The sequence below is a fragment of the Ornithorhynchus anatinus genome, chromosome 8 (assembly GCF_004115215.2).
Source record: "Ornithorhynchus anatinus isolate Pmale09 chromosome 8, mOrnAna1.pri.v4, whole genome shotgun sequence".
NCBI classification, from domain to species: Eukaryota; Metazoa; Chordata; class Mammalia; order Monotremata; family Ornithorhynchidae; genus Ornithorhynchus; species Ornithorhynchus anatinus.
The window spans coordinates 69,866,459-69,893,188 of record NC_041735.1 but is presented as its reverse complement, the minus strand read 5'-3'; the positions used below and the strand labels follow the sequence as shown (position 1 = coordinate 69,893,188).

The window sequence follows — 26,730 nt, the reverse complement described above, 5'->3', positions numbered from 1 at the left end:
TATTAATGTCAGTCTCCCCCTCTAGTCTGTGAACACGTTATGGGCAGGTGGTATTAATAATAATAATCGTGGTACTTGTTAAGCACTTACATTGTGCCTGACACTGTACTAAGCGTGGTGGAGGTGTCTGTTTATTGTTAGATTGTACCCTCCCAAGGGCTTAGTACAGTGCTCCGCACACAGTAAGTGCTCGATAAATATGACTAATTTAATTAATTAATACTGACTGACCATCCAACACCCCGGACTTCGTGTGGTCCCTGCGGGGGGGGGGGGAGGGAACTCTACGTGATCACTGCAGCAGGGGTGACCTCTGTGTGCAGACACTGCAGAAAGGGGAAATCTCTGCGTACACTGCAGCGAGGGGAGATCTGTGTGTGCAGACATTGCAGCCGGGGGCAGTCTCACACCAATGTCACCTTCGCCTCAGTGGCACCGACCTTGGTGACACCCCAGATCAGGCGTACCCACTACGTGAACGCTAATAACCATGATCCGTAACAAGCGCGCGTGCGTGCTCATCGGCTCTGCTCTGTCTTCATAAAAAGTCCATCTGAGGGGTCAGGCACTGGAGGAGAAGTGTCCAGCCCGGGAGCAGATTTCTCTTTCCAGGCCCCTCTTGCCCCTCTCGGCTTTCCCACCTCCACGCTCCCTCCAGCCGCCCTCCGGTGCCCCGCCGCGGCTTCCTGGCAGGGGACGTGCCTGGCAGGGCAGGTGCGGTGGGCCTCCCATTCGGCTGGTGAGAGGAAAGAACCGGGAAGCCAAAAAAGCAGTGCTGATTGCATCGCGGTTCCAAGGGCTTTGTTTCTGCCCACTTGGTTGGGAGGAGGGAGCCCGTGCTAGGGGTGTGAATCAGAAGGGCTCAGATTGGCCCCAGGGTTTCATCGGGAACCGAACTCCTATCAGACAGCGAGAGTGGCCCCATTCCCAAGTCAGGTCCCGGACTCTGGGTCTGACAGGGGCGGTGGGGAGTGGAGAGACTGGTTGTCCTCCGGGACACTCATGGTTAGGACTGGGCTGGCCAACACCCCTAACTCTCCCTTGTCCATCTGTGACTCTCCCCCAGTGACCCTTCATGGACCGTCCAACAGCCGAGTCTCCCCTCTCCATCCCTGAATCTCCCCATGACCCAGCACAGACCATCCAACATCCCTGACTCTCCTCTCCATCTCTGGCTGTCCCCGGGAGACCCAACACAGACCATCCACCCCCCCCGCCCCGATTCTCCTCTCTCCATCCGACTCTCCCCCCATCAAGGATCATCCCACACCTCCGACTCTCCCCTCCCCTTCCCTGACTGTCCCCCGCTCACCCAGCACGAATCTTCCATCACCCCTGACTCTCCTCTCTCCTCCCCTGATTCTCCCCCAGTGACCCAACGCGGACCGTCCGACCCCCTCGACTCTCCCGCACAGTGACCTTCCCAAACCCTCTGTCATAGTTGACCTTTCCGGCCATACGGTTGCCAGGTGGAAGGGAGGATGTATGTCAGATTCTGGATGATCACCCCGCGCTGTGGCAGTGACTCCTCCCTTACTTTATGATGAGTATAGTTGAGGTGGGGGGTGCCTGGAGGACATCCAGCCTCTTGGATTCTCCGGGCGGAATTTCCCGGTCACTCACCCTCACATTCCAGGGGTCTCTTGTTACAGTCAGGGAACGTGTCTACTTTTTTTAAAATGGTATTTGTTAAGCGCTTACTATGTAGTAAGCGCTGTGGTAGAGCATGGCTTAGTGGAAAGAGCTACTCCGCCACTTCTCTGCTGTGTGACCCTGGGCAAGCCACTTCACTTCTCTGTGCCTCAGTTATCTCATCTGTAAAATGGGGATTAAGATTGTGAGCTTTATGTGGGACAACCTGATTACCTTGTATTTACCCCTGCCTTTAGAACAGTCCCTCTGCTCCTCCCCGTCTCCCTTCCCATCCCCTCAGCACTGTACTCATCCGCTCAACTGTATATATCTTCATTACCCCATTTATTTTGTTAATGAGATGTACATCACCTTGATTCTATTTATTTGCTATTGTTTTAATGAGATGTTCATCCCCTTGATTCTATTTATCGCTATTGTTCTTGTCTGTCCGTCTCCCCCGATTAGACCGTGAACCCGTCAAAGGGCAGGGCCTGTCTCTCTCTGTTACCGATTTGTCCATTCCAAGTGCTTAGTCCAGTGCTCTGCACATAGTAAGCGCTCAATAAATACTATTGAATGAATGAATGAACAGTGCTTAGCACATAGTAAGCACTTAACAAATACCATTATTTTTATTATACATCCCTGTTCCATTTTACAGATGAAGTACCTGAGGCACAGAGAAGTGAAACGACTGGCCCAAGGTCACACAGCACACAGCAGAGCCAGGATTAGAACACAAGTCCTTCTGACTCCCGGGCCTGTGCTCTATCCACTAGTCCACACTGCTTATTTGTTATAGTATGCTCTCTCAAGTGCTTAATACAGTTCCCTGCACATAATAAGCACTCTACGCATCATTGACTGATTGATTCACTCTGCCTTTTCTTCTCTTTCCAGCCTCCGGGTGGGGGCGGCGGAAGAAGGGGGGCAGTTTCTTCTTTATCAGACGCCAATTTCTGCTCAAATTTCAGAGATGGTATTCGTCCCCGGCTTCCCCTCCACCCGCATCCCCCCCGTCCCTGATTCCTCCATCCCAAGTTAAAGACGGTTTCTGAGAAACTGCAGTCCGTCTTCCCTAATCGTCCCACTCTGCACAAATAGCCCCATCATGGTGATTGCCGGGGAGGGGCGGGCACCGCTGGCTTGGACGCCTGCCGGCCTGCCCGCCTGGGGACGGGGCGCCTCCGCCAGAGAGCCGCGGCTCGAGACACCCCGTGCGGCAGATGGTAGGGACGCTCCCACGGCGGCCCCCCATTAGTCTCCTACCTCCCCTGTTGAGAAGCGAACGTCCTTCAGGGCTGTGCCGCGGCCTCGCCCTCTGAGCCCAGGGCATCACACTGCCCACCCAACAGGCCCAGTGGGCCTGTGTGTATAAGTAAAGTGGGACAATCATTCCTGTGTTGGGGGCACTGGGTCGGCCGCCCAATCACCCAATCAGCTTATCATCCCGGGGAACGGCGTGGCCTAGCGGAAGGTATCCGGGCCTGAGAGTCAGGGGACCTGGGATCTAATCCCGGCTCCACCACTTGCCTGCTCTGCAAGTTGCTTCGTTTCCTTGTGCCTCGGTTTCCTCATCTATAAAATGGGAATGAAAAATCTGAGAGCCCATGCGGGACGGGGCTGTGACTGACTTGATTACCGTGTATCTACTCCAGTGCTCAGTACAGTGCTTGGCACGTAGTAAGCATTTAACAAATCGTCCCCGATCCATAAGACTCCATGGACATATCTCCTTCAGAACCGCCCCCCTCCATCTGCCACAGTTCTTATTACACCGTAGCTCGCACACTTATAACTAACCTCACCATGTCTCGCTCTTACCTCTCTCACCATTGACCCCTTGCTTACCTCCTCCCTCCTCTTTCACATCTACTCTCCCCACCCTCAAAATCTTCTGAAATCCCATCTCCTCCAAGAGGCCTTCCCTGATTAATCTCTCATCTCCTCACCCCCTACTGTCACTTGAGCTCTTCCATACCTCCCGGTTACCTACACATTGTAGCACTCTCTTACTAAGCCCTTGAATATTCTTCCCCAGTAGCACTTATGTACATATCTTTAAACTCTATTACTTGTAATTTCTTGTCGGTCACTCCTGCTAGACTGAAACCACCTTGAAGGCAGGGATTATGTCTACAAACTCTATCGTGTTCTCCCAGGCGCTCGGTTCAGCTCCCAGTGATGCTCGGTAAAGCCCCTCCGCCGACTGAATGATTGTCCCGCTAGAAATGCAGATGTTAGCGGTTCCAGGCTGCCCCTCTCCCCGGGACCCCCGGTCGCGACACTGTAAGCCGACCCTCCAGCTGACACATGTCTCAGACGGCCTTCGGTGCATCCTCTGGAGGAGTCTTCCAGCGTTTAATAATTAAAGACACGGTTTGGATCTTACACCCGATTCGGCGTCACCCCCCCCCGGGCAGAGGGGTGGAAAAGAGAGTGTGACCGAGGCCCCTCCCTGCCGTGACCCCAGGTCTGCCCGGCCTTCACGCTCAGGGAGGAGAGGGGGATGTAGGCGCTCGGAGAGAGAGTCTACCCCGCCTCTAGGGGCTGTGCCATCTGTGCCATCTGCCCCTCTCCGTCCCCCCAACGCAGACCCTCCCCAGGGCGATAGTCCCAGGAGCCGGCCTGCCTGGGAGGGGAGATGCTGACCACCTGGAGGACACGGGCAGAGCAGCGTGTAGAACAGAGAAGCGGCGCGGCTTAACGACGAGAGCACGGGCTTTGGAGTCAGAGGTCGTGGGTTCTAATCCCGGCTCTGTCACCTGTCCGCTGGGGGACCTGGGGCAAGCCGCTTAACCTCTCTGTGCTTCAGTTACCTCATCTGTAAAATGGGGATTAAGACTGTGAACCCCACGTGGGACGACCCGATTACCTTGTATCTCCCCCAGTGCTTAGAACAGTGTTTGGCACATAGTAAGCGCTTAACAAATACCAGAATGATTAATTATGATTATTGTTAGAGTCGAGTGTGGCTCACCCTGCCTGAGCACATGGGCGCAGCTCCGGAGGGCAGTGGCAGGACGCCACCTCAGGTCTGGTCGCGGCCCCCTGTCCCTCTCAAACCTCCCAGCTCCTGGCAAGAGCCCCTTCCCAAGCCACTTCTTGTTCCCAGGCACGTTGGGGGCCCTGGGGCCGGGAAAGCACGAGGTCAGCTGGGAACGCGACCACGCTGAAGGGGAAGAAAGTGGCGGCAGGGAGCAGGCGGTGATGGAAGGAGGTCTTTAGATGCCCGGGATCCCTGCCTTTTGGGCGGAGCATGGACCTGGAAGCCGGAAAGTCACGGGTTCTAATCCCGGCTCTGCCACTTGTCCGCTGTGTGTCCTTAGGCAGGTCACTTAACTTCTCTGGGCCTCGGTTACTCCTGTAAAATGGGGGTTGAGACTCTAAGGCCCACGTGGTCAGGGACTGTGTCCAACCCGATTTGCTTGTTTGTGCTTCAGTGCTTAGTACAGTGCCTGGCACGTAGTAAACACTTAAAATACCATAATTATAATTATCATTATTATTAATTATTCTTTCTCTTCTTGTGTGGTCTGCTGGAGCTTGACTACCACCTTGCCCAGGGGTCCAGGATGACGGGGAACACTGGACCGGGCCCCTGGGGGGTGGGGCTGGATCCCGAAGGGCCCCACCGTACCGTGGCAGAGAATGGTCTCCTAATGGACCACACCGCCCTCCCAGTAGGTGAGTCCATTTATGCTGGTGGCAGGGAACGCACTCCTGAAGGGCCCTCCTACCCTCCCCTTGTGTCCATCTCTAAGCTTGTTGTGGGCAGGGAAATGTGTCTGTTACATTGTACTCTCCCAAGCATTCAGTACAGTCTCCTGCACACAGTAAGTGCTCAATAAATAGGATTGACTGAGCGGTGGTGGCAGGAAACGCTCTCCTATCGGCCCCACCGAATGAATCCATCTGTGCTGGAGGCAGGGAATTCTTTCCCAGTGGGGTCCACTGCCCTCCCAGTGAGCCAGTCCATCTGGGGGGAACTGGCTCCCGACAGAGAAGAGATAGAGAAGCAGCGTGGCTCAGTGGAAAGAGCACGGGCTTTGGAGTCAGAGATCGGGGGTTCGAATCCCCGCTCTGCCACTTGTCAGCTGTGGCAGTCACTTCACTTCTCTGTGCCTCAGTTCCCTCATCTGTAAAATGGGGATTAAGACCGTGAGCCCCACGTGGGACAACCTGATTCCCCTGTGTCTCCCCCAGCGCTTAGAACAGTGCTCTGCACATAGTAAGCGCTTTACAAATACCAACATTATTAGGTCCCATGGATCTCTCTGTGGGTGAGTCCATCCGGGACGGAGGTGGGGTGTAAGGCTGGCTCCCGAAGGGTCCCCACCGCCTTCGCAGTGAGGGAGTCCATCTGTGACTCCATCTGTGAGTCCATCTGTCCCTCTGCGGGAAACTCTTTCCTGAAGGACCCCGTTGCCCTCCCACTGAGGGGGGGGGGTCCATCTGCGGTAGTGGGGAGGACCTGGCTCCTGACAGGTCCCACGGCCATCTCGGTGGGTGAGTCCTGGGACGGATGGGGGCGGTGGGGCTGTCTCCTGAAGGGCCCCACTGCCCTCCCACTGGGGGAGTCCATCTGTGGTAGTGGGGAAGAACTGGCTCCTGACCGACCCCGTGGCCATCTTGGTGAGTGAATCCGTCCGGGATCGGGGTGGGAGGGAGCTAGCTCCTGAAGGCCCCCACCGCCCTCCCACTGCAGGAGTGGTGGTAGCAGGGAGTTCTTTCCTGCCAGGTCCCATCGCCTTGCGGGTACACGAGTCCCTCTGGGATGGTGGTAGAGAATTCTCTCCTGACGGGCTCCCAGCGGGTGAGTTCATCGGCGCTGGCGGCGTCCGTCGGTGCCGGTGGCCGGGAACGCCCTCCCGGTGGACCCCGCCGGCCTCCCACTGCGGGAGTCCATCTGTGGTGGGACTGGCACCGACTGGCCCCGTGGCCATCTTGGTGGTGAGTTCATCCGGGACGGAGGAGGCAGGGGAGCGTGTGGGACCGGCTCCTGAAAGCCCCCACCGCCCTCGCGGCGTGGCAGTCCATCTGTGGCGGTAGCAGGGAGCTCTTGCCTGACAGGCCCCGTCGCCCTCCCAGCGTCCGAGACCGTCGGTGGCGACGGCGGACGATTCTCTCCTGACGGTCCCCACCGCCCTCCGGGTAAGTGACTCCGTCTTGGTTGTGGGGGGGAGATGGGGAGGAGGCGGCCCACAGCCCCCCTGGGGGCTCCCCCAGGAAGAGGTGGCGGGGGGCGGCGGCGCACCGGGTCCCCTCTCCCCCCGGTCAGGCGGAGGACTCGTCGGACTTGAGCGCGGTGACCTCGGAGTCCTCGGCGAAGTTGCCGTTGACGTGCTCGCTGCTGGAGGCGTGGGGGAACAGGTACACGGGGACCTCGGTGATGGACGTGGCCGTGTAGGAGGTGGAGCGGGTGGAGCAGTGGTCCCGCCGCCTCTGCCCCAGTTGGGTTTTGTACTGGGCCCACTGCCTCTTCAGCGCCGCCTGCACCTGCGTGGGCAACGGGATGGTCCGTCACGGCCGCCCGGCCCCGGGGGGGAACCCTCCCGGGCCCGCGCACCGCAGCTTTGGCTTCTGTTCTACTCTCTCAGTGGCTCAGTACGGTGCTCTGCACACCATGGGCACTCAATACAGCACTCCGCGTGCCATGGGCGCTCAATACGCCACTCCACACACCACCGGGGCTTAATACCGTTCGAGAAGCAGTGTGGCGTAGTGGATACAGCATGGGCCTGGGAGTCAGAAGGTCATGGCTTCTAATCCTGACTCTGCCACGTGTCTGCCGTGTGACCTTGGGCAAGTCACTTCACTTCTCTGGGCCTCAGGGACCTCATCTGTAAAATGGGGATTGAGACCGCGAGGCCCCACATGGGACAAGGACTGTGTCCGACCCGATTTGCTCGTATCCACCCTAGCACTCAGAACAGTGCCTGGCACGTAGTAAGCACTTAACAAATACCATAATAATAATTATTATTATTGGCCTGGGAGTCAGAGGGACTTGGGTTCTAATCCCGGTTCTGCCACTTGTCTCAAGGTTCTCGACAACCTTGAGAAAGTCACTTCACTTCTCCATACCTCAGTTCCCTCATTTGTAAAATGGAGCTTAAGGCTGTGAGCCCCATGTGGGACAAGAACTGCGTCCAACCTGATAACCTTGTATCTACTGCTTAGAACAGTGCTTGGCACACAGTAAGCACTTAACAAATATCATCATAAAAATAATAATACGGTGCACTGCACAGAGCAGCCTCACAGAAGAGTGCTTTTTCCTCAACAGTTGCCCAGTATAGCACTCTGCACACCACAGGCGCTCAGGACAGTGCTCTGCACACAGTAGGCTCAGTGCTCTATTCATTCAGTTGTATTTATTGAGCGCTTAGTGTGTGAAGAGCACTGTACTAAGGGCTTGGGGGAGTACAGTATAACAAAAAACAGACACATTCCCACAGCAGGTGCCCAGTACGGCATTCTGCTCACCATGCGTGCTCAGTACGATGCCTCACAGACCAGAGGTGCTCAATACAGTGCTTAGCGGTGCTCTGTCCATAGCTCTGTCCACTTGGCCCACTATAAGCACTCAGGATTCATTCATTCATTCATTCAATTGTATTTATTGAGCGCTTACTGTGCACAGAGCACTGTACTAAGTGCTTGGAAAGTACAAGGATAGGGCTCTGCATACAGCAGGGGCCCAGTACAGTACTATGCACATCACAGGCACTGAGGACAGTGCTCTGCATACAATAGCCATCCGGTACAATGTCCCTCTCTGCGCGGGCTCCCCCCTTCCCGGGACTCTCCCACCCAAGCACTCACCTCTCCGTTGAAGAAGCAGAAGATGGTTGCGACCAGCAAACCCTGAAACACAAAGGGGCCGTTCTGGGGTCTGCGATTTAGTCTGGGAGAGCTCCCCCCTCCAGGCCCGGCCTCCACATCATCCCCCCTCCCTCCCTGCCTCCAATCCCCTCTCCTCGTTCCCCTCCCCTGACCCCGACCCCTGACCCCGACCCCAGTCTCTCCCAAACCACCTGCTACTGCAGGAGCATTTGCATAATAATAACAATAATGATGGCATTTGTTAAGCACTTACTATGTGCAAAGCACTATTCTAAGCGCTGGAGGGATACAAGGTGATCAGGTTGTCCCACATGGGGCTCACAGTTTTAATCCCCATTTTACAGATGAGGTAACTGAGGCACCGAGAAGTGAAGTGACTTGCCCAAGGTCACCCAGCTGACAAGCGGCAGAGCCGGGATTAGAACCCATGACCTCTGACTCCCAACCCCGGGCTCTTTCCACTGAGCCACGCTGCTTCTCTATTTGCATGACTGTATCCAACCCAATTAAGTGGTATCTACCCATAAACGACTCGACGGCCCTTAATAATAAAATCCCCAGTGCTTAGAACGGTGCTTGACGCATTGTACATTCCAAGCGCTTAGTACGGTGCTCTGCACATAGTAAGCGCTCAATAAATACTACTGAATGAATGAATGCATTGTGAGCCCTTTAACAAATTCCATCACGATCATTACTATGATGGAGTCTAGTCTAAAGTCGGGTTCTAATCCCCACTTAGCGACCTTGGGCAAGTCACTTCACTTCTCTGTGCCTCTGTTACCTCGTCTGTAAAAGGGGGATTAAGAGTGTGAGCCGCAGGTGGGTCAGGGATGCGTCTAACCCGATTTGCTTGTATCCACCCCAGCGCTTAGTACAGTGCCTGGCTCCCAGTAAGCGCTTAACAAATACTACGATTATTATTATTATTGCAGTCTAGACTGTACAGATTGTAAGATCGTTGTGGGCAGGGAATGTGTGTGAATGGCCTCTGACCCCTCTCCTCCCCCTGGCTCCGCCCCAACCCACCTGGCAGTGAAGTTGATGATGGTATTTATTAAGCGCTTACTATGTGCCATGCACTGTTCAAAGCGCTAGGGTAGATACAAGTTAATCAAGTTGGGCACAGTCCCTGTCCCACATGGAGCTCTCCCTCTTAATCCCCGTTTTACAGATGAGGGAACCGAAGCCCAGAGAAAGTAAGTGACTTGCCCAGAGTCACACAGCAGACAAGTGATGGAGTCGGCACTAGCACCCAGCTCCTTCTGACTCCCAGGCCCGTGCTCCGTCCGCTAAGCCGCATTGCTTCTCATGAGTAAGCGCGTGACAGAGTGGTAGATTTTTCCGCCCTCTGACCCCGCTCCCGCCCCTTGCTCCGCCCCGACCCCCGGCCCCTACCTGATAGTGCATGAGGATGTGCATGACGTAGTCGTAGATTTCCCCGGCCAGCCGGTTCTCGGGCCTCCAGGGGATGATGATGAACTGGATCCCGAGCAGCGGCACGAGGATGAGCGTGGCCCGCACGGCCTTCATGTACATGTTGGACTCGGCGCGGTGCGTGTCCCGCAGCTTGGTGACCAGCACCCGCACGATGTTCAGCAGGAAGAAGAAATTCACCTGCGGAGGGCATAACTGGTGGGTCGGGGCCTTCCCTGCCCTCCTCTCCACGCCCGGCGGCCCCAGCCTGGTGTCCAGGGTCCGGCCTCCAGCCCCCGGCCTCCGGCCTCCAGCCCCCGGCGGCGAGGTCAGGGCTTGGCCGCGGGCCGGAGGGGACGTCTCCCATCTTGCCGGGCCAGATCGCTGGGGAGCCACAGAGGTGCCCCAGACTTCCTCCCTGTGGTCTCTCCCCCCATACTCTCTTCCCATGAACCCTCCCCAAATCCTTCTCCATGTTCCGTTAGAAGCAGCATGGTGTAGTGGATAGAGCCTGGGCCTGGGAGTCAGAAGGTCATGGGTTCTAATGCCGGCTCCACCACTTGTCTGCTGTGTGACGTTGAGCAAATCACGTCACTTCTCTGGGCCTCAGTTACCTGTGAAATGGGGAATTAAGACTGTGAGTCCCAAGTGGGACAGGGACTGTGTTCAACCTGATTACCTTGTATCTATCCCAGCGCTTACAAAGTGCTTGGCACATAGTAAGAACTTAACAAATACCATAATTATTATTAGCAGGAGAACTGGGGAGGGAAGGAGGAGGAGGAGGATGAGGCGACGCCGACTTCTCTCCAAGTCAGTATTGCTTTCACTCAGTAGTATTTACTGGGCACCTTCCACCATTTACAAAACACTTTTCAGGAGCATCCCGTCTACAGGACATTACTGAGCACCTCCCATCTGAAAGGACAAGGTATTAGATGCCTCCTGCCTACAATAATGATAATAATAATGGTATTTGTTAAGCACTTACTATGTGCCAGGCACTATACTAAGCGCTGGAGTGGACACAAGCAAATTGGGTAGGACACAGTCTCTGACCCACAAGGGGCTCACAGTCTCGATCCCCATTTTACAGATGAAGTACCTGAGGCCCAGAGAAGTGAAGTGACTTGCCCAAAGTCACACATCAAACAAGTGGAAGAATCAGGATTAGACCCATGACCTTCTGACTCACAGGTCTGTCCTCCATCCACTATGCTATGTTGCTTCTAAAAGACACTGAATTGGGCACCTCCTGGCTCCAGGACACTGTATTGGGTACCTCCCATCTACAGCACATTGTTTTGGGCAGCTACTCTTTATATGGTAAGGCCTCTGGCACCTACTCCCTACAGGACACCATACTGGGCACCTTCTCTTTACATGACTCTGCCCCCACTAAATCAATCTCTATGTAGTTTCTCTGAGCTTGGAATAAATTCTTTCTTAAAGCATTTCACAGATTCCACAATCTCTGCTCATTAACTAATTTCACCTCTCCCTCCGCTTTACGCGCTACACCAGCCACTCACTTTCACAATCTTGAACCCTCACAACCCCGTGGACACTTCTATACCCACCCTACTATATTACATGGTACAACCGCGGATCCCTTTTCCTCCTCCCTCCTCTCTGTCGTTTTTCTCGATGCCTGTCTCCCCCGCATTCAATCAGTCCATGGTATTTATTGAGCGCTTGTGTGCAGAACACTGTACTACTGGCTTGGGAGTGTAAACTCCTTCATTCATTCACTCATTCATTCAATAGTATTTATTGAGCGCTTACTATGTGCAGAGCACTGTACTAAGCTCTTGGAATGGAGAAATCAGTAACAGATAGAGACAGTCCCTGCACTTTGACGGGCTTACAGTAAAACCGGGGGGGACGGACAGACAAGAACAATAGCAATAAATAGAATCGAGGGGATGAACACCTCATTAAAACAATAGCAAATAAATAGAATCAGGGAGATGTACATCTCATTAACAAAATAAATAGGGTGATGGATATATAGACAGTCGAGCGGACGAGTACGGTGCCGAGGGGAGGGGAAGGGAGAGGGGGAGGAGCAGAGGGAAAGGGGGGAAAAGAGGGCTTAGCTGAGGAGAGGTGAAGGGGAGGTAGAGAGGGAGCAGAGGGAAAAGGGGGAGCTCAGTCTGGGAAGGCCTCTCGGAGGAGGTGAGCTTTAAGTAGGGTTTTGAAGAGGGGAAGAGAATTAGTTTGGCGGAGGAGAGGAGGGAGGGCGTTCCGGGATCGCGGGAGGACGTGGCCCGGGGGTCGACGGTGGGTTACGGGAGAATGGGGGACGGTGAGGAGGTGGGCGGCAGAAGAGCGGAGGGTGCGGGGTGGGCGGTAGGAAGAGAGAAGGAAGGAGAGGTAGGAGGGGGCAAGGTGATGGACAGCCTCTAAGCCTAGGGTGAGAAGATTTTGTTTTGCACGGAGGTTGATAGGCAACCAATGGAGGTTTTTAAGAAGTGGAGTGACATGCCCAGAGCGTTTCTGCAGGAAGATGAGCCGGGCAGCGGAGTGAAGAATAGATGGAGCGGGGAGAGAGAGGAGGAAGGGAGATGAGAGAGAAGGCTGACACAACAATCCAGCCGGGATATTATGAGAGCCTGTAACAGTAAGATAGCCGTTTGGGTGGAGAGGAAAGGAGAAAGGAAACTCCTTGAGCACAGGGATTGTGTCTATCAACTCAGTTGTCTTGCACTCCTCCAGGAGCTTAGCCTAGTGCTCTGCACACATTAGGTACTCAATAAATATGATTGTTTCTATTCATTGATTGGTAGATTGATCCCATTGATTCCCAGCCTCGATGAGGCCCAATCTGCAGGACTGTCCGGTCCGGCCTGGGGGGAATCTCGGGACCGGAAGCAGACCACGGCGCTGGCCTCAGCGCACGCTGGGCTGCGGCATGGCGGTGGAGTGTGTTCTCACCAGGAGGGCGGCCAAGATGGGCCCGTGGATGATGTAGAGCAGGTAGGTGTCCACATTCATCCAGCAGCTGTCGGGGAAAGAGCCCGTCACCATCATCCTTAGCCGCGACCGACCGCCCGCCCCAGCCACGCCCGGACTTTCGCGTCCCCCGCCCCTCGTGCCTGGGGGTTTTCTGGCATCTCCACTCCCTCGGGCTCACGCCCCTGCCCCCCGCGCCCCCCGGCCCCTCCCATCCCCTGCCCCTCATGCTCCCAGCCCCCTGCATCCCGGATCTCTGGCCCCTCGGCCGTGGCGATACCCTCACCTGTCATCGAAGTACTTGACCCGCGCCACTGCGTGGATCGAGGCCGGCACCAACGGGAACCCTGAGAATGCAGAGAGCAGGGTGAGAGGTCATTGTTCCTGCCGAATAGGGCCCTGTACTGACTGCCTATTGCGTGCAGGACACTGTACCGAGTCCCCCTAACTATGCAGTAGGCCCCTACTCTGTGCAGAGCAATAGAGAGAGACAGCAGGCCAAGGGCAGAGCCGAACTAGCATCCAGGTCTCCGACTCTCGGCCCCGTGTTCTTTCCACTAGGGTCTGGTGTGCACAAGGCCCGGGCCCGATACAAGTTACAGCAAACTGCACACTGTAGACACCCGGTACAGTGTACTGCACACCGAAGGCACTCAGTTCAGTACACTGTGCTCTGGAGGCAGCCAGGACAGCACCGGGCACACTGTCGGCAGCCACTGCAACACGTTGCAGCCTGCAGGGTAAGTGCCAGGAGCGGGGACGGTACCGGTGCCAACCTGTGGTCACCCTGGCCTGGCAAGTGGAGCAAGAGGCTCCGGGGAGCAGTCGCCTGGTGAGAATTGGGGAAAGAGAGCTGGAAGGTCCGGGGGGTCTGGAGGATCCTGGGGAGTCCAGGGGGATCTGGGAGTGTGGGGGAATCAAGAGGTCTGGGAGGTTTTGGGAGGGTCCGGGCGGGTCCGGCAGGTCTGGGAGGGTCTGGGGAGCCTAAGAGGGTCTGGATGGGTTCAAGAGGGTCCTGGAGGGTGGGGGTGGGGGTCGAGGGGGAGTTCTTGAGGCAGGAGCAGACACCTACCCCATCCCAGGAGATAGTACCAGTGCAGCCGCTGCTCCTCGGCGAACACGGCCACGACGATGAGCGTGTGCAGGTAGGCGCCCTCGCAGAGCATCCAAAGGTAGTTGCAGCCCAGCATATACTGGTGGATGAACTGAAGGACCTTGCAGCCCACCTGCGCCACAGACACACACCCTCACACCCCGGGCCGCCGCTACACGGGGCTGACTGGCGGGGGCAGAGGCCTGGGGGATAGGGAGTCCAGGGGGGCTGAGAAGCCTTGGGAGGGGGCAAGGGGCCGTTAGGGAGCAGGAAAGCTGGCGTGGGTGGACAAGATGGTCTTCCGGAAACTGCCCCTCCCCCCACCAATTCCTCCTCTCAGCACCCCCAACTTGCAAGCTGAGCTGAGCCCGCCCAAGAGAGGACAGGTCCAAGGCTCATCTCTGCTCGGAGCCTCCACCCAGAGGATCCTGACTCGGGCAGAGGAGGAGGCCGTTGTGTACAGTGCCCAGCCCAACTCTCCTGCAGGCAGCCCGCCAGTTCCACCGGGCAGAACAACCCCCCACCCCAGAAGTAGGCATAGTGTTGCCCCCACATGATAATTGTGGTATTTGTTAAGACTACTGTGTGCCAGGCACTGTACCAAGCACTGGGGTGGATGCAAACAAATGGGGTTGGACACGGTCCCTCTCTCACAAGGGGGTCATAGTTTCAATTCCCATTTTACAGATGAGGTCACTGAGGCCCAGAGAAGTGACTCGTTCAAGATCACACAGCAGCAAGTGGCGGGGCCGGGATTAGAACCCATGATCTTCTTACTCCCAAGCCCATGTTCTATCCACTATGCCATGCTCCTACTCACCTGAAAGGCCCCTAGAGGGAGGGGAATGGGAAGCTCGCCGCATTTACTCCCCAGAGCCCTCAGCCCAGTGTGTCGCCCATAGCAGATATCACTGAGTGATGAATGGAGGCTGGGGGGCGGGGGCCTCGGCCGAGAAGCAGGGGCAGCCGTGGAGGCCTGAGCCGTTTCGGAATGCTCGGGCTGCCCACTGCCCAGAGACCGGACCCCAAACCCCTCACTTCCTTTCCTTTCCTTGCTAACGTCCACATCTCTTCCCCTCCCTCACCGGGACCCAGGAGAGGACGCCGGGCAGGGGGAGAAACGAATCTCAAATCAGACACTTCTTGTTGTTGACTCTTTGGTGGGGCAGGAAGTTCGGAATGTCAGGCCATAAGGACAGTCAACCGGGGTCCTCATCCTCAATGTCTGTCCAGGACTGTACTCCTTCCAGGACACAGGGAGAAACCACGGGCCGGTCACCTTCCTGGACACTGACCCTTCTGATTTGGGCTGGAACACCCAGCACCCCTAGCCCTCCCCCCTCCATCCCTGATTCTCCCCCATTGACCCAGGACAGACCATCCAACAGCCCTGACTTCCCCTTCTCCACCCTGGCTATCCCCCAGTGACCCAGAATGGACCACCAAATACCCCTGACCCCCCCTTCTCCACTCTGACTCTCCTCCCAGCGACCCGGCATGAACACTTGTCCCTGGATGCATCCACACCCTCTAGAGCTGCTAAAATTGCTGTCTCAGTGGAAGTCTGTGCCTTTCAGCACTCGTTGTCACTAGTCTTGATTTTTGTCTGTGAGATTTTCCGTTGGCCACAGTGGGGTCCTGGAGCTTCCGCAGAGAAGTAGGAACCTCAAATGGCCTCCGTTGGAACTCGCCTTTCCAACTCTTTCCACCCCTGTCCCGACCCTAGGCTTTGGCCCCCACAAAGGGTGGGAACTGAGCTTGATCTCGGGGTCTGGGATCAATCGCAGTGGTCAGAGCGGCGCTCAGTGTGTGACTGGAGACATCACCTCCCTCCAGAGCCAGAGACCGCGCGGCTCACCGGGTCTCTGTTGGCGAGGTTGGCGTTGGGCACCACGGTGCTCAGGTGGATGAGGGTGAACAGCGAGTTGAGCACATAGGAGATGAACAGGTTCTTGTGCAGGGTTATCCTCTGGCAGCTCAGGCTCCTGGAAGACACGGGCCGTCGGCCCCAGTGAGCCAATCTGGGGGCCTGGCTCGATCCTGGGTCAGCCAATCTGGGGGCCCGGCTTGGCCCGGGCGAACCGACCTCGGGGCTCGGCTCGGCCCGGATGAGCCAATCTCGGGGTCCGGCTGAGCCCGAGTGAGACAATCTGGACACCCGGTTCTGCCCAGAAGACTGGAGAAGGGAGGCCAGAGGGAGGATGTGGAACAAAACAGGGGTGGTGGGGGGAGGTCCACTCGGCCACTTCATTCCGTCATATTTATTGAGCACTTACTGTGTGCAAAACACTGTTCTAAATGCTTGCGAGACTATATTACAAGAGTAAACAATGACATTCCCTGACATATCAGTAACAGGCCTATTTATATCAATGTCAGTTTCCCCCTCTGAACTACACTCTCCTCGAGGGCAGGGAACTTATCTCCCGCCTCTGTTGTACCGTACCCTCCCAAGCATTTAGTACAGTGCTCTGCACACAGTAGGTGCTCAATAAGTACCACTGATTGATTACAGGTGAGCCGGGGCAGCCCCCGTACAACAGGGCAGATCGGTTGGATCGACACATTCACAAGGGCCATAGTGGGAGTGAAATGCACAAGTGCTGGAGTGGCTGCTGGGTTGGTGCCACAGGGATAAAATAATAATAACTGTGATGTTTGTTAAGTCCAGCGTGGCTCAGTGGAAAGAGCACGGGCTTGGGAGTCAGAGTTCAGGAGTTCGACTCCCGGCTCTGCCACTTGTCAGCTGTGTGACTGTGGGCAAGTCACTTCACTTCTCTGGGCCTCAGTTACCTCATCTGTAAAATGGGGATTAACTGTGAGCCTCATGTAGGACAACCTGATTACCCTGTATCTACCCCGGCACTTAGAACAGTGCCCGGCACATAGTGAGCGTTTAACAAATACCGACATTATTATTACTATGGGCCAGGAACTGTACAAAGCACTAGGGTGGATACAGTGTAATCGGGTTGGACACAGTCCCTGTCCCACATTAGGCTCCCATTCTTCATCCCCATTTCGCGGAAGAGGTAACTGAGGCACAGAGAAGTAAAGTGACTTGCCCAAGGTCATGCAGCAGACAAATGGCAGAGTCAGGAAGAGAACCCATGACCTTCTGACTCCCTTGCCCATGCTCTATCCATTACGGCATGCTGCTTCTCACGAGCCCTGGGCTGGAGGTTTGGGATGAGACGCTGCCAGATTGGACAGTAGGATGTTCGGGGGAAGAGGAAATACAGAGGCCGATCTTTCTAGCCCAACACCACCACTGTCACCACCTGGACTCCTCTGAGCCCTTGGACTGGGGATGTGGGGAAGGGAGCAGGGTTGATGCATGGCAGGTGTTTTCTGGTTTATCGTCCACAGACTAGAGGCAAGACTGCCGGGAATCGATCTGGACCCCGGAGGCAGAGAGAGCCGCGAGTTCGGGCACAGGGGAATCAATCAATCAATCAATCAATCAATCAATGTCAGTGGTATTTATTGAGCACTTACTCTGTGCAGACCACAGACAGATTCCCTGCCTGAGATGAGCTCACGGTCTAATAATGTTGGTATTTGTTAAGCGCTTACAATGTGCCGAGCACTGTTCTAAGCGCTGGGATAGACACAGGGGAATCAGGTTGTCCCACGTAGGGCTCACAGTCTTAATCCCCATTTTACAGATGAGGTAACTGAGGCACAGAGAAATTAAGTGACTTGCCCACAGTCACTCAGCTGACAAGTGGCAGAGCTGGGATTCGAACTCATGACCTCTGACTCCAAAGCCCATATTCTTTCCACTGAGCCACACTGCTTCTAGTCTAGAGAGAGAGACAGACATTAATATATATAAAATAGGGATATGGACACAAGTGCAGTGAGGCTGAGGGAGGGGGCAAATCCAAGTGCAGGAGCAACGCAGGAGGGAGAAGAAGAAATGTGGGTTTAGAAGTGGCATTGTAAAAGCTAGGCGGGAACTGGACAGGAGTTGAGTGGAAGAGGAGACCGTGGGAGCTGGAAGGTGGCGGGGGGAAAGGTTGGGGGCAGGAAGGTGGGAGGCAGAGGGACAGGGACTTCCATCTCGCCTACTTTGCCACCGACCCCTAGCCCACATCCTGCCTCCGACCCGAATGCCCTCTCTCCTCAAATCTGACAGACTCCCCGTCTTCAAAACCTTATTGAAGGCATACCTCCTCCAGGAGGACTTTCCAGACTAAGCCCCCCTTTCCTCTTCTCCCACCCTCTTCTGCATCTACCTGACTTGCTCCCTTTGTTCTTCTCTCCCAGCCCGACACCACTTAAGGACATATCTGTCATTTATTGATTTGTATTGATGTCTCTCTCCCCCTCAAGCCTGTAAGCTCGTTGTGGGTAGGGAATGTGTTCGTTTATTGTTGTACTCTCCCAGGTGCTTAGTACGGTGCTCTGCACACAGTAAGAGCTCAATAAATATGATTGAATGAAAACAAGGTAGGGGAATGGAGGGGGAAGCTGGAAGGCAGGGTGATGGGAGACACGGACGGAGGGGGGTACGGAGGAGGGGTTTGAGGGGCAGGGAGATGGAAAGCGGAGGCGCCGGGGGGAGGGATAGGGAGGAGGGTGCCTGGGCGCTTACTTGAAGTAGAAGAAGATGGCCAGAGACAGCAACAGCGAGATGATGGAGAGAGTGTGGCCCACCATGGCCATGTAGTACAGGACGAAAGCCATCTGCGGTAGACACGGAGGATTAGCACCCGTCCACCCTCCCGCTACCCCAAGGATCCCCAGCCCGGCCGCGGCTGGAGCATCACCGAGTACCAATTACCGAGAGGCATCCCCGCCAGCTCCCTACCAAGCCCCTTCTTGAGCAGAGGGGTGCCCGGGTGAAAGGAGCTGTGTGGACAGTGAACTTCGACCCCACCTGGGAACCCGGCCTTCCAAGCCCGGTTTCGGGTCGGGGTCAGCTGCCAAGTCGTCAGTCCCAGCCCCGAGCCCCATCCTCATCCCCACACCGACCCTGAGTAGCTCCGCCATTTCTACACTAGCCTCCGGGAGCACCAGCCCCCAGCTCTCCCAACCACCAGCTCGGGCCACTGCTCCTGGCCTCTCTCCGGCAGGACGCCGGGTGGACACTGCCCAAAGACGTTCACCACTCTGTTGGGCCCCCAGGCCGGTCCCACCCCATGAGGCAGTGCAGCCTAGTAGACAGAGCTGGGGCTGGGAGCCATATGCCTCGGGTTCTGCTCCCAGGTTGCCCCGGACCCTCTGTGTGACCTTGGACTAGTCGCACAACCTCTCGGGGCCTCAGATTCCTCATCTGTGAAATGGGGGTGATAATCACAGCTGCCTTTATCTCCCTGTTCCCTGGGATCTCTCCCTGTTCCCTGGGATCTATCAAGAGGTATTGTCTGTCTCTGCCTCTAGACAGTAAGCTCACGGTGGGCAGGCTATGTGTCTGTTATATTGTTATCTTGTATTCTCCCAAGTACTTAGTACAGTGTTCTGCACACAGTGAGTGCTTAATAAATACAATCGACTGACTTGCTGTCTGACAAAATGAGAAGATAGGTAAAAGTGCTTTGGGAAAATGGAAAACATTCCACAGGTTCCTGGTGTCTTAAGCATTAGGATCTTGGTGAATTTCTCTGGGCCAAAGCGGCAGGGTGGCTTGTATGTGTGTGCTTGGGCTTCAGCCGTGGCTGGGATGGAGAACGTTGGACTTTGTACAGTGAAGCTGGACCTCTAAAATTCTGGTCCTCCAGCTCTGGGCCTGACTGCTCCTGTTGTATTAATCAGGACCTGGGTTCTAATTCAGGCTCCTCCACTTGTCTGCTGTGTGACCTTGGGCAACTCATTTAACTTCTCTGTGACTCTGTTACCTCATTTGTAAAATGAGGATTAAGACTGAGAGCACAATGTGGGACAGGGACTGTGTCCAACCTGACATCTGTCTCCCCCACTCTAGACTGTAAGCTCATTGTGGGCAGGGAATGTGTCTATTGTTGTATTTTACTCTCTTGAGTGCTTAGTACAGGACGCTGCACACAGTAAGTGCTCAATAAATGTGATGCCAGCGGCAGCCAGGCCTGTTTCCCTGTGACCGTGCTTGAAAACCTCTGAAAGAATTTCTTGACCAGCTCCTTCTCTCCGTTCCTTTCTCCTTCCTTCTTCCCTCCTTCTGTCCCTCCCTCTCTCCCTCATTCCAACAGAAACTCCTCACCACCAGCTTGAAGGATCTTCACTGTCTGCCTCCATCTTACCCATCTGCTCTCTTCCTCCCACATCAACCTTCTACCTGTACCTTGTGCATGACACTCCTAACCACTCCATCCCCTCACTCAAGCCATTCAACCAGCTTGGAATTCCCTCCCTCCCCTAACCAGACAGACCCCCAGCTCTCTCCATCTTCAAATCCCTCCCAAAATCCCACCTCCCCCCGATTTTTAAAAAAATTTTTATGGTATTTAAGTGCTTACCATGTGCCAAACATTGTGCTAAGCTCTGGTTAGACCCAAGCTAATCAGTTTGGACACAAGTCCGTGTCCCACGTGGGACTCACAGTCTTAATTCTCGTTTTACAGATGAGGTAACCGAGGCACAGAGAAGTTAGTGATTTGCCCAAGGTCACAAAGCAGACAAGTGGCGGAGCCAGGTTTAGAACCCAAGACCTTCTGACTCCCCGGGCCTGGGCTTTATCCACTAGACTCTGCTGCTTCTCTGTATTTTCCAGCACCTAAGCCAAATCATCCCTTCAGCCAACTCTAGCACTTAGGAATCCACCCTCTCCTCAAGACTCATAGATACATCTCTGCTTATTTATTTAGTGCCTTGTGTCAGGGAATATATCTCCCAACTGTGTTATGTTGCCCTTTCCCAAGTGCTTAGACCAGTGCTCTGCACATAGTAAGTGCTTAATAAATAATACCATTAATTGATTGATTGACCTCTCCAGTTGTAAATATTTTTTTATTTGTCTACCCCATTAAGTCTCCTTCCCAAACATCTAATAATAATAGTAATAATAATACTTATGATATTTGTTAAGCGCTTGCTACGTGCCAGGCACTGTTCTAAGCGCTGGGGTAGATGCAAGACATCTGGGTTGGACACAGTCCCACATAGAGCTCACAGTTTTAATCTCATTTTACAGATGAGAAAATTGAGGCACAGAGAAGTGAAGTGACTTGCCCAAGGTCACAGAGCAGACACGTGGAAGATCTGGGATTAGAACCCATGACCTTCTGACTACAGGCCCGGCCTCTAGCCACTGGGCCACGCTGCTTCTCGATAGTCTAGGATCCGGTGCACTGCATCAAATTTCCAACGTGATTATTTTGTTTTTATCCCAGGACTCGGCACAGAGTGAATTCTAAGTACCACAGTAATGATTATTACAATTACCACTTCCCTCCCTCCTTTCCTCACTTCCTCCCTCCCTCCTCCAGGGACCGTCGGACTCCCCTCCTGCCACCGGCACCGGTCTGCTGTCCCCCGCCCCCAGTGCCCCACCGACCCGGCCGGGCCCGCTGCCCACCCCACCCTCAGCACCTTCAGCTTCTCATTGGTGAACAAGTTGCACAGGGTGTAGTTGGACCAGGTCCGGTTGCTCTCGGGGTGGCGGAACCAGTTCCCGTTCTGGTCGCAGAACTTGGAAGCCTTTTCTGGGGAGGGAAGAGGGGAGCCCTGGGGTCAGGGCAGCCTCCCGTGGTGTTCCTTGCTGCCTCCATCGCTTCCACTAGTTACACGACCACCGCCCACCCCCCAACCTCCATCTCGTCTGTCTCAGTGCCAACCTCTCACCCACGTCCTACCTCCGGCCTGGAACGCCCTCCCCCTTCGTACACGACAGACGATCACTTTCTCCGTCTTCAAAGCCTTATTAAAAGCACATCTCATCCAAAAGGCTTCTTCGTACACGGCAGACGATCACTTTCTCCGTCTTCAAAGCCTTATTAAAAGCACATCTCATCCAAAAGGCTTTCCTCAACTAAGCCCTCATTCCCTTTTCTCCCAATCCCTTCTGTGTCACCCTTGCATTTGGATTTACTCTCTTTATTCACCCCTTCCTCAGCCCCACACCACTTATTTACATATCCATGATTAATCTATTTATATTAATGTCTCCCTCTCTAGACCGTAAGCTCGTTGTGGGCAGGGAACTCGTCTCCCAATTCTGTTGTGCTGTACTCTCCCTAGTAGGCGCTCAGTAAATACAACTGATTGATTGAGTCCATCGGTTGCCCATCCTGCCCATCATCTACCCTCCCAATCCCCGCAGGTCTCCCAGTGCCCTTCTCCAGCTCCGCCACCTCAGTTTTCACTCCTTAGTTTCGCTGTGGCCTCTTGGTGCTGCTCGCCTCCTTTCCCCCTTATTATGGTACTTGTTAAGTGTTTACTATATGCCAGACACTGTACTAAGCACTGGGGGAGATGCAAGGTAATCAGTTTGAACTCTGCCCCTGTCCTAAATGGGGCTCCCAGTTTAAGTATGAGAGAGTAGGGCTTAATCCCCATTTTACAGATGCAGAAACTGAGACAGGGAGACATTATTATCAATAATAATAATGACAATAGTGGTATTTGTTAAGCACTTACTATGTGCCAGGCACTGTTCTAAGCACTGGGGGAGATACAATGTAAATGGGTTGGAGACAGTCCCTGTTCCACGTAGGGCTCAGTCTTAATCCCCATTTTACAGATGAGGGAACTGAGTCACAGAGAAGTGAAGTGACTTGCCCAAGGTCACACAGCAGACACGTGGCAGAGCAGGGATTAGAACCCAGGTCCTTTTGACTCCATGGCCCCTGCTCCTCCTCCTAGGCCACACTGCTTCCCCCTTCATTAGCGGCAAGTCAGTCCGGGGGTCTTCCCCTCTAGACTATAAACTCCTGGAGGGCAAGGAGCTTCTGTTCTGTTCCCTCCCGGGCTCTTAAATAATAATAATGTTGGTATTTGTTAAGCGCTTACTATGTGCTGAGCACTGTTCTAAGCGCTGGGGGAGATACAGGGTCATCAGGTTGTCCCACTTGAGGCTCACAGTCTTCATCCCCATTTTATGATTGACTGATTGAGTGGGGAGAGAGAGGTCCCTTCCCCCCTTCCCTCTCGGCCTGTGAACCCCAGGTGGGACAGGGTCCGCATCTGTTCAGATAATCCACTGTCTGTCCCAGCCTCTAGCCCAGTGCTTGGCACAGAGTAAGCGCTTAGTAAATACTGTAATCACTACAACTCAGGATGCATTTTCTGCATCGCAGCTGTGCGCTTGGCTTTTCCCGTAATTCTCTTACTTCGTCATCCTCCCTGCTAATTGATTACCAAGAAAAATCCATGGAAAAAAGCCCCGCTTTCTTTTCCCTCTTTCGGAGATGGAGACCCAGGGCCTGCCCGCGGATCTCTCCTCAGAAGGCCGCTGCTCTCCGTGGAAAGGGGATTTCTTGAAGTTTGGGAAATGCTTGAAGTGGCCGTGTGCTCTGGCCGTGACTTCAGGGAGGGTCTGGTGCCCTGCAGATGACCCCTCCTGGGCCTGGAAACTGGTGGAAAGGAAGGGTTCCTCAACTTTTCCATGCTGGCCCCTTTGAGTCTCCTTGGATCGACGGCAATGTCTGCTTCTCTTTCGTCTACCCCAGCTGAGCCAAAACCAGAAAGCTGCAGGCGCTGGCCTGGCTATCTGAAGCATTTCCAGCTCTGAAGCCTCCGGAGGAGCCTCCGGGAGCAAAGGTTCCCTCAGGATATGTCCTCCGGAATGGCTGGAGGACTGGCGGGGTCACTGCCTTGAGCACCGAGCAGGTCACTGTCTGGACCGATTACCAGAACGCTGGCCGGGTCACTGTCCGGGTCACCGGCTGGAATACTGCCTAGATCAATACCTAGGACACCAGCCGGGTCAATGGCCGACCCCTGGATGGGTCAGTGGCCAGAGCACGGGCTCTGCGGTCAGATAGCTCAGGTGGGCCCGGCCCAGCTCGACGCTGACCCTCCCGCAGTTCGGGCGGGCAACCAGCCGACCGGAGCCGAGAGCGCGGGGATTCTGGAGAAGGCGTTTTCATCGGACAGAGCACGGGTCTCCGGCACCTGGACCCGGGGGAGGCATCTACCCTGGCCGACCCTCCCGACCACGTCCGGGAGGGGCTCCAGGGGAAGCGGCAGTCCCCGGTCCCGGCCACTTGGGAAGGAGAGCCGCACCCTCCCAGAGATGGACTCTCCTGGCGCGAATGCAGACCTGCCTTGGTCTGATCACAAAGGCTTTCAGATGGAGGCTCTGCACAGAGGAGTTGATGCTAGTGCTAGTGGCCGGCCCAGCGCCACTCATCCTCTCTAGTCCTTCTCACTAGGCCTGTCGTGGCCCACGCTGGGTGGTTCTTCAGCCAGAAACCTTCCCCTCTGAGGCACTGCCCCGGCAGACTGTCCACCTCATCTCCTCCTCCCCTGCTGCCAAGGAGATGATGCTGCTGGTGAGGACGGTGAGGATGATGACGGTGACGGTGGGGATGATGAGGATGAAGGTGCTGGTGACTTGGATGATGATGGTGATGATGATAACGATAACGCCCACCGATGGTGATAGTGGTACTGGTGTTTTTGATAACGATGGAGATGGTGATGACGGCGATGATGAGAAGCAGCGTGGCCTAGTGGGTAGAGCCCGGGCCAGGGAGTCAGACGGTCATGGGTTCTAATCCCGGGTCCGCCACTTGATGATGATGACGATGATGGCATTTGTTAAGTGCTTACTATGTGACAAGCACGGCTCTAAGCCCTGGGGGAGATACAAGGTAATCAGGTTGTCCCAAGTAGGGTTCACAGTCTTAATCCCCATTTTACAGATGAGGTAACTGAAGCCCAGAGAAGTGAAGTAACTTGCCCAAAGTCACACAGCTGACAAGTGACGGAGCTGAGATGAGAACCCACGACCTTTAACTACCAAGCCCAGGCTCTTTCCACTAAGCCACGCTGCTTCCCTTGTCTTCTGTGTGACCTTGGGCAAGTCACTTCATTTCTCTGGGCCTCAGTTCTCTCATCTGGAAAATGGGGATGGAGACCGTGAGCTCCACGAGGGACGGGGACTGGGTCCGACTTGATTTGTTTGTATGCACGCCAGCACTTAGTACAGTGGCTGGCACGTAGTAAAGGATTGACAAATACCATCATCGCTATGGTGACGATGATGACGGTGAAGACAGCGATGTGATGACAGCGATGGTGGTGCTGGTGATTTAGAGGCGATGATGATGATGTTAACGATGATGACGACATCTGGATTTCGGTGTCGGTGTATGATTTCATGCTGCTCCTCGGTGCCCACAATGGGACGGGAAGGGTCAACAGGCCCCAGGGCAGCTCGCGTTCATTCGAACAGCCACAGATGCTCCAGCCCCTGGTCCTCAGCCCGAGGACCTTCCACTCAGTTCCCTGAGGGGTCCCTGAGGGAGAGCGCTCGGGGTCGATCCCGAGTTGCAGCGGTGCTCCTGGACCTCCACCTCAACCTCACCGCGGGCAGAGAGCCCGGCCCCTCAACCCTGTACCCCGGTGTCGCGTCCCCCAGCCTCCCACGGAGAACCCCGGATGGGCCCAGGCACGGATGGATGAAGGGATGGGTGGGTGGATAGATGGATGGATGATTGGGCGGGGGCAGGCAGACGCTCCCTACCTGAGGTGTCGAAGTCCGGGAAGTAGTCCGGGCAGTTCTGGATGGAGACTCTCCCCGCGGGCGTGTCCCCCCAGCAGAGCCAGCCGTCCCACGTCCGGTTGCAGAACAGCCCTGTGAGGTCCGGGGGAGAGACGTGGGCCCCGGGGAGAAAGCCGAGTCATCCGGAAGCATCCCTGGGTCCCCGCCCGCTCATGCCTCCAAGCCCTCCTCGTCTGTGCCCGTCTCCCTGACTCCAGAAGAAATACCCAACCATTGGAGTCAGAGGTCGTGGGTTCTAATCCCGGCTCCGCCACTTGTCTGCTGTGTGACCTTGGACAAGTCACTTCACTTCTCTGTGCCTCAGTTACCTCATCTGTAAAATGGGAATTAAGACTGTGAGCTCCACGTGGGACAACCTGATTACTTTGTATCTCCCCCAGTGCTTAGAACAGTACTTGGCACATAGTAAGCACTTAACAAATACCATTCTTCTTCTTCTTATTATTATTGGCCTCAAGGCTCATCTCCTTCCTTCCTCCATAGCTATGCTCCTCACCTGCTTCTCCTCCAGCTCTCACCCTTCCCTCCTATTCACTCAGTGCTTAGTACAGTGCCTGGCACGTAGCAAACACTTAACAAATATCATAATAGTAATAATAATTGTTATTATTACTTTGCCTCGCTTTCGCCTCTTTGCCTCTGTCTCAGCCCAGAACACCCTCTCTCTGCAAATCTCCCCGGTCACTGCTGGCCCCAGTTTGACCGTTTTTTATAATATTTATTAAGCGTTTACTACGTGCCAGACATTATACGAAGCGCTGAGGTGGATACCAGCTAATCGGGTTGGACAAAGTCCATGTCCCACGTAGGGCTCACAGTTTCAATCCCCATTTTACAGATGAGGAAACTGAGGCCCAGAGAAGAGAAGTGACTTGCACAAGGTTACGTAACAGACAAGTGGCAGAGCTGGGGTGAGAACCCAGGTCCTTCTGAGTCCTCGGCCCATGCACTTTCCACTAGGCCAAATTGCTTCTCTTCTGCCATCCCGCCTCCTCCAGGAAGCCTTCTCCAATTAATGTCCATCCCCCCGGGGGACATCCAGCCAACAGCCTCCCTCAGCACTCGTGTACATAACAATTTGCATATTTACTCATTTATTCACCTTGCCGTATGTTCTTCATTACCCATTTCA

General features: G+C 54.9%; 1 protein-coding gene across 1 annotated transcript in view; it reads right to left on the bottom strand.

Annotated features, from left to right (window-relative positions):
* Window positions 1-5,830: 5,830 nt before the first annotated feature.
* CALCR (calcitonin receptor) overlaps window positions 5,831-26,730 on the bottom strand; it is a 57,597-nt gene continuing 36,697 nt past the window's right edge. Inside the window, exons 4-13 of the mRNA XM_029070886.2 lie at window positions 25,560-25,670; window positions 21,461-21,573; window positions 18,549-18,640; window positions 15,807-15,933; window positions 13,928-14,081; window positions 13,142-13,202; window positions 12,838-12,904; window positions 9,883-10,101; window positions 8,464-8,505; window positions 5,831-7,134 (exon numbers count right to left, since the gene is read on the bottom strand). Coding sequence (XP_028926719.1) covers window positions 6,913-7,134; window positions 8,464-8,505; window positions 9,883-10,101; window positions 12,838-12,904; window positions 13,142-13,202; window positions 13,928-14,081; window positions 15,807-15,933; window positions 18,549-18,640; window positions 21,461-21,573; window positions 25,560-25,670 — 1,208 coding nt within the window. The 3' untranslated portion in view covers window positions 5,831-6,912. The remainder of the gene's footprint in view (window positions 7,135-8,463; window positions 8,506-9,882; window positions 10,102-12,837; window positions 12,905-13,141; window positions 13,203-13,927; window positions 14,082-15,806; window positions 15,934-18,548; window positions 18,641-21,460; window positions 21,574-25,559; window positions 25,671-26,730) is intronic.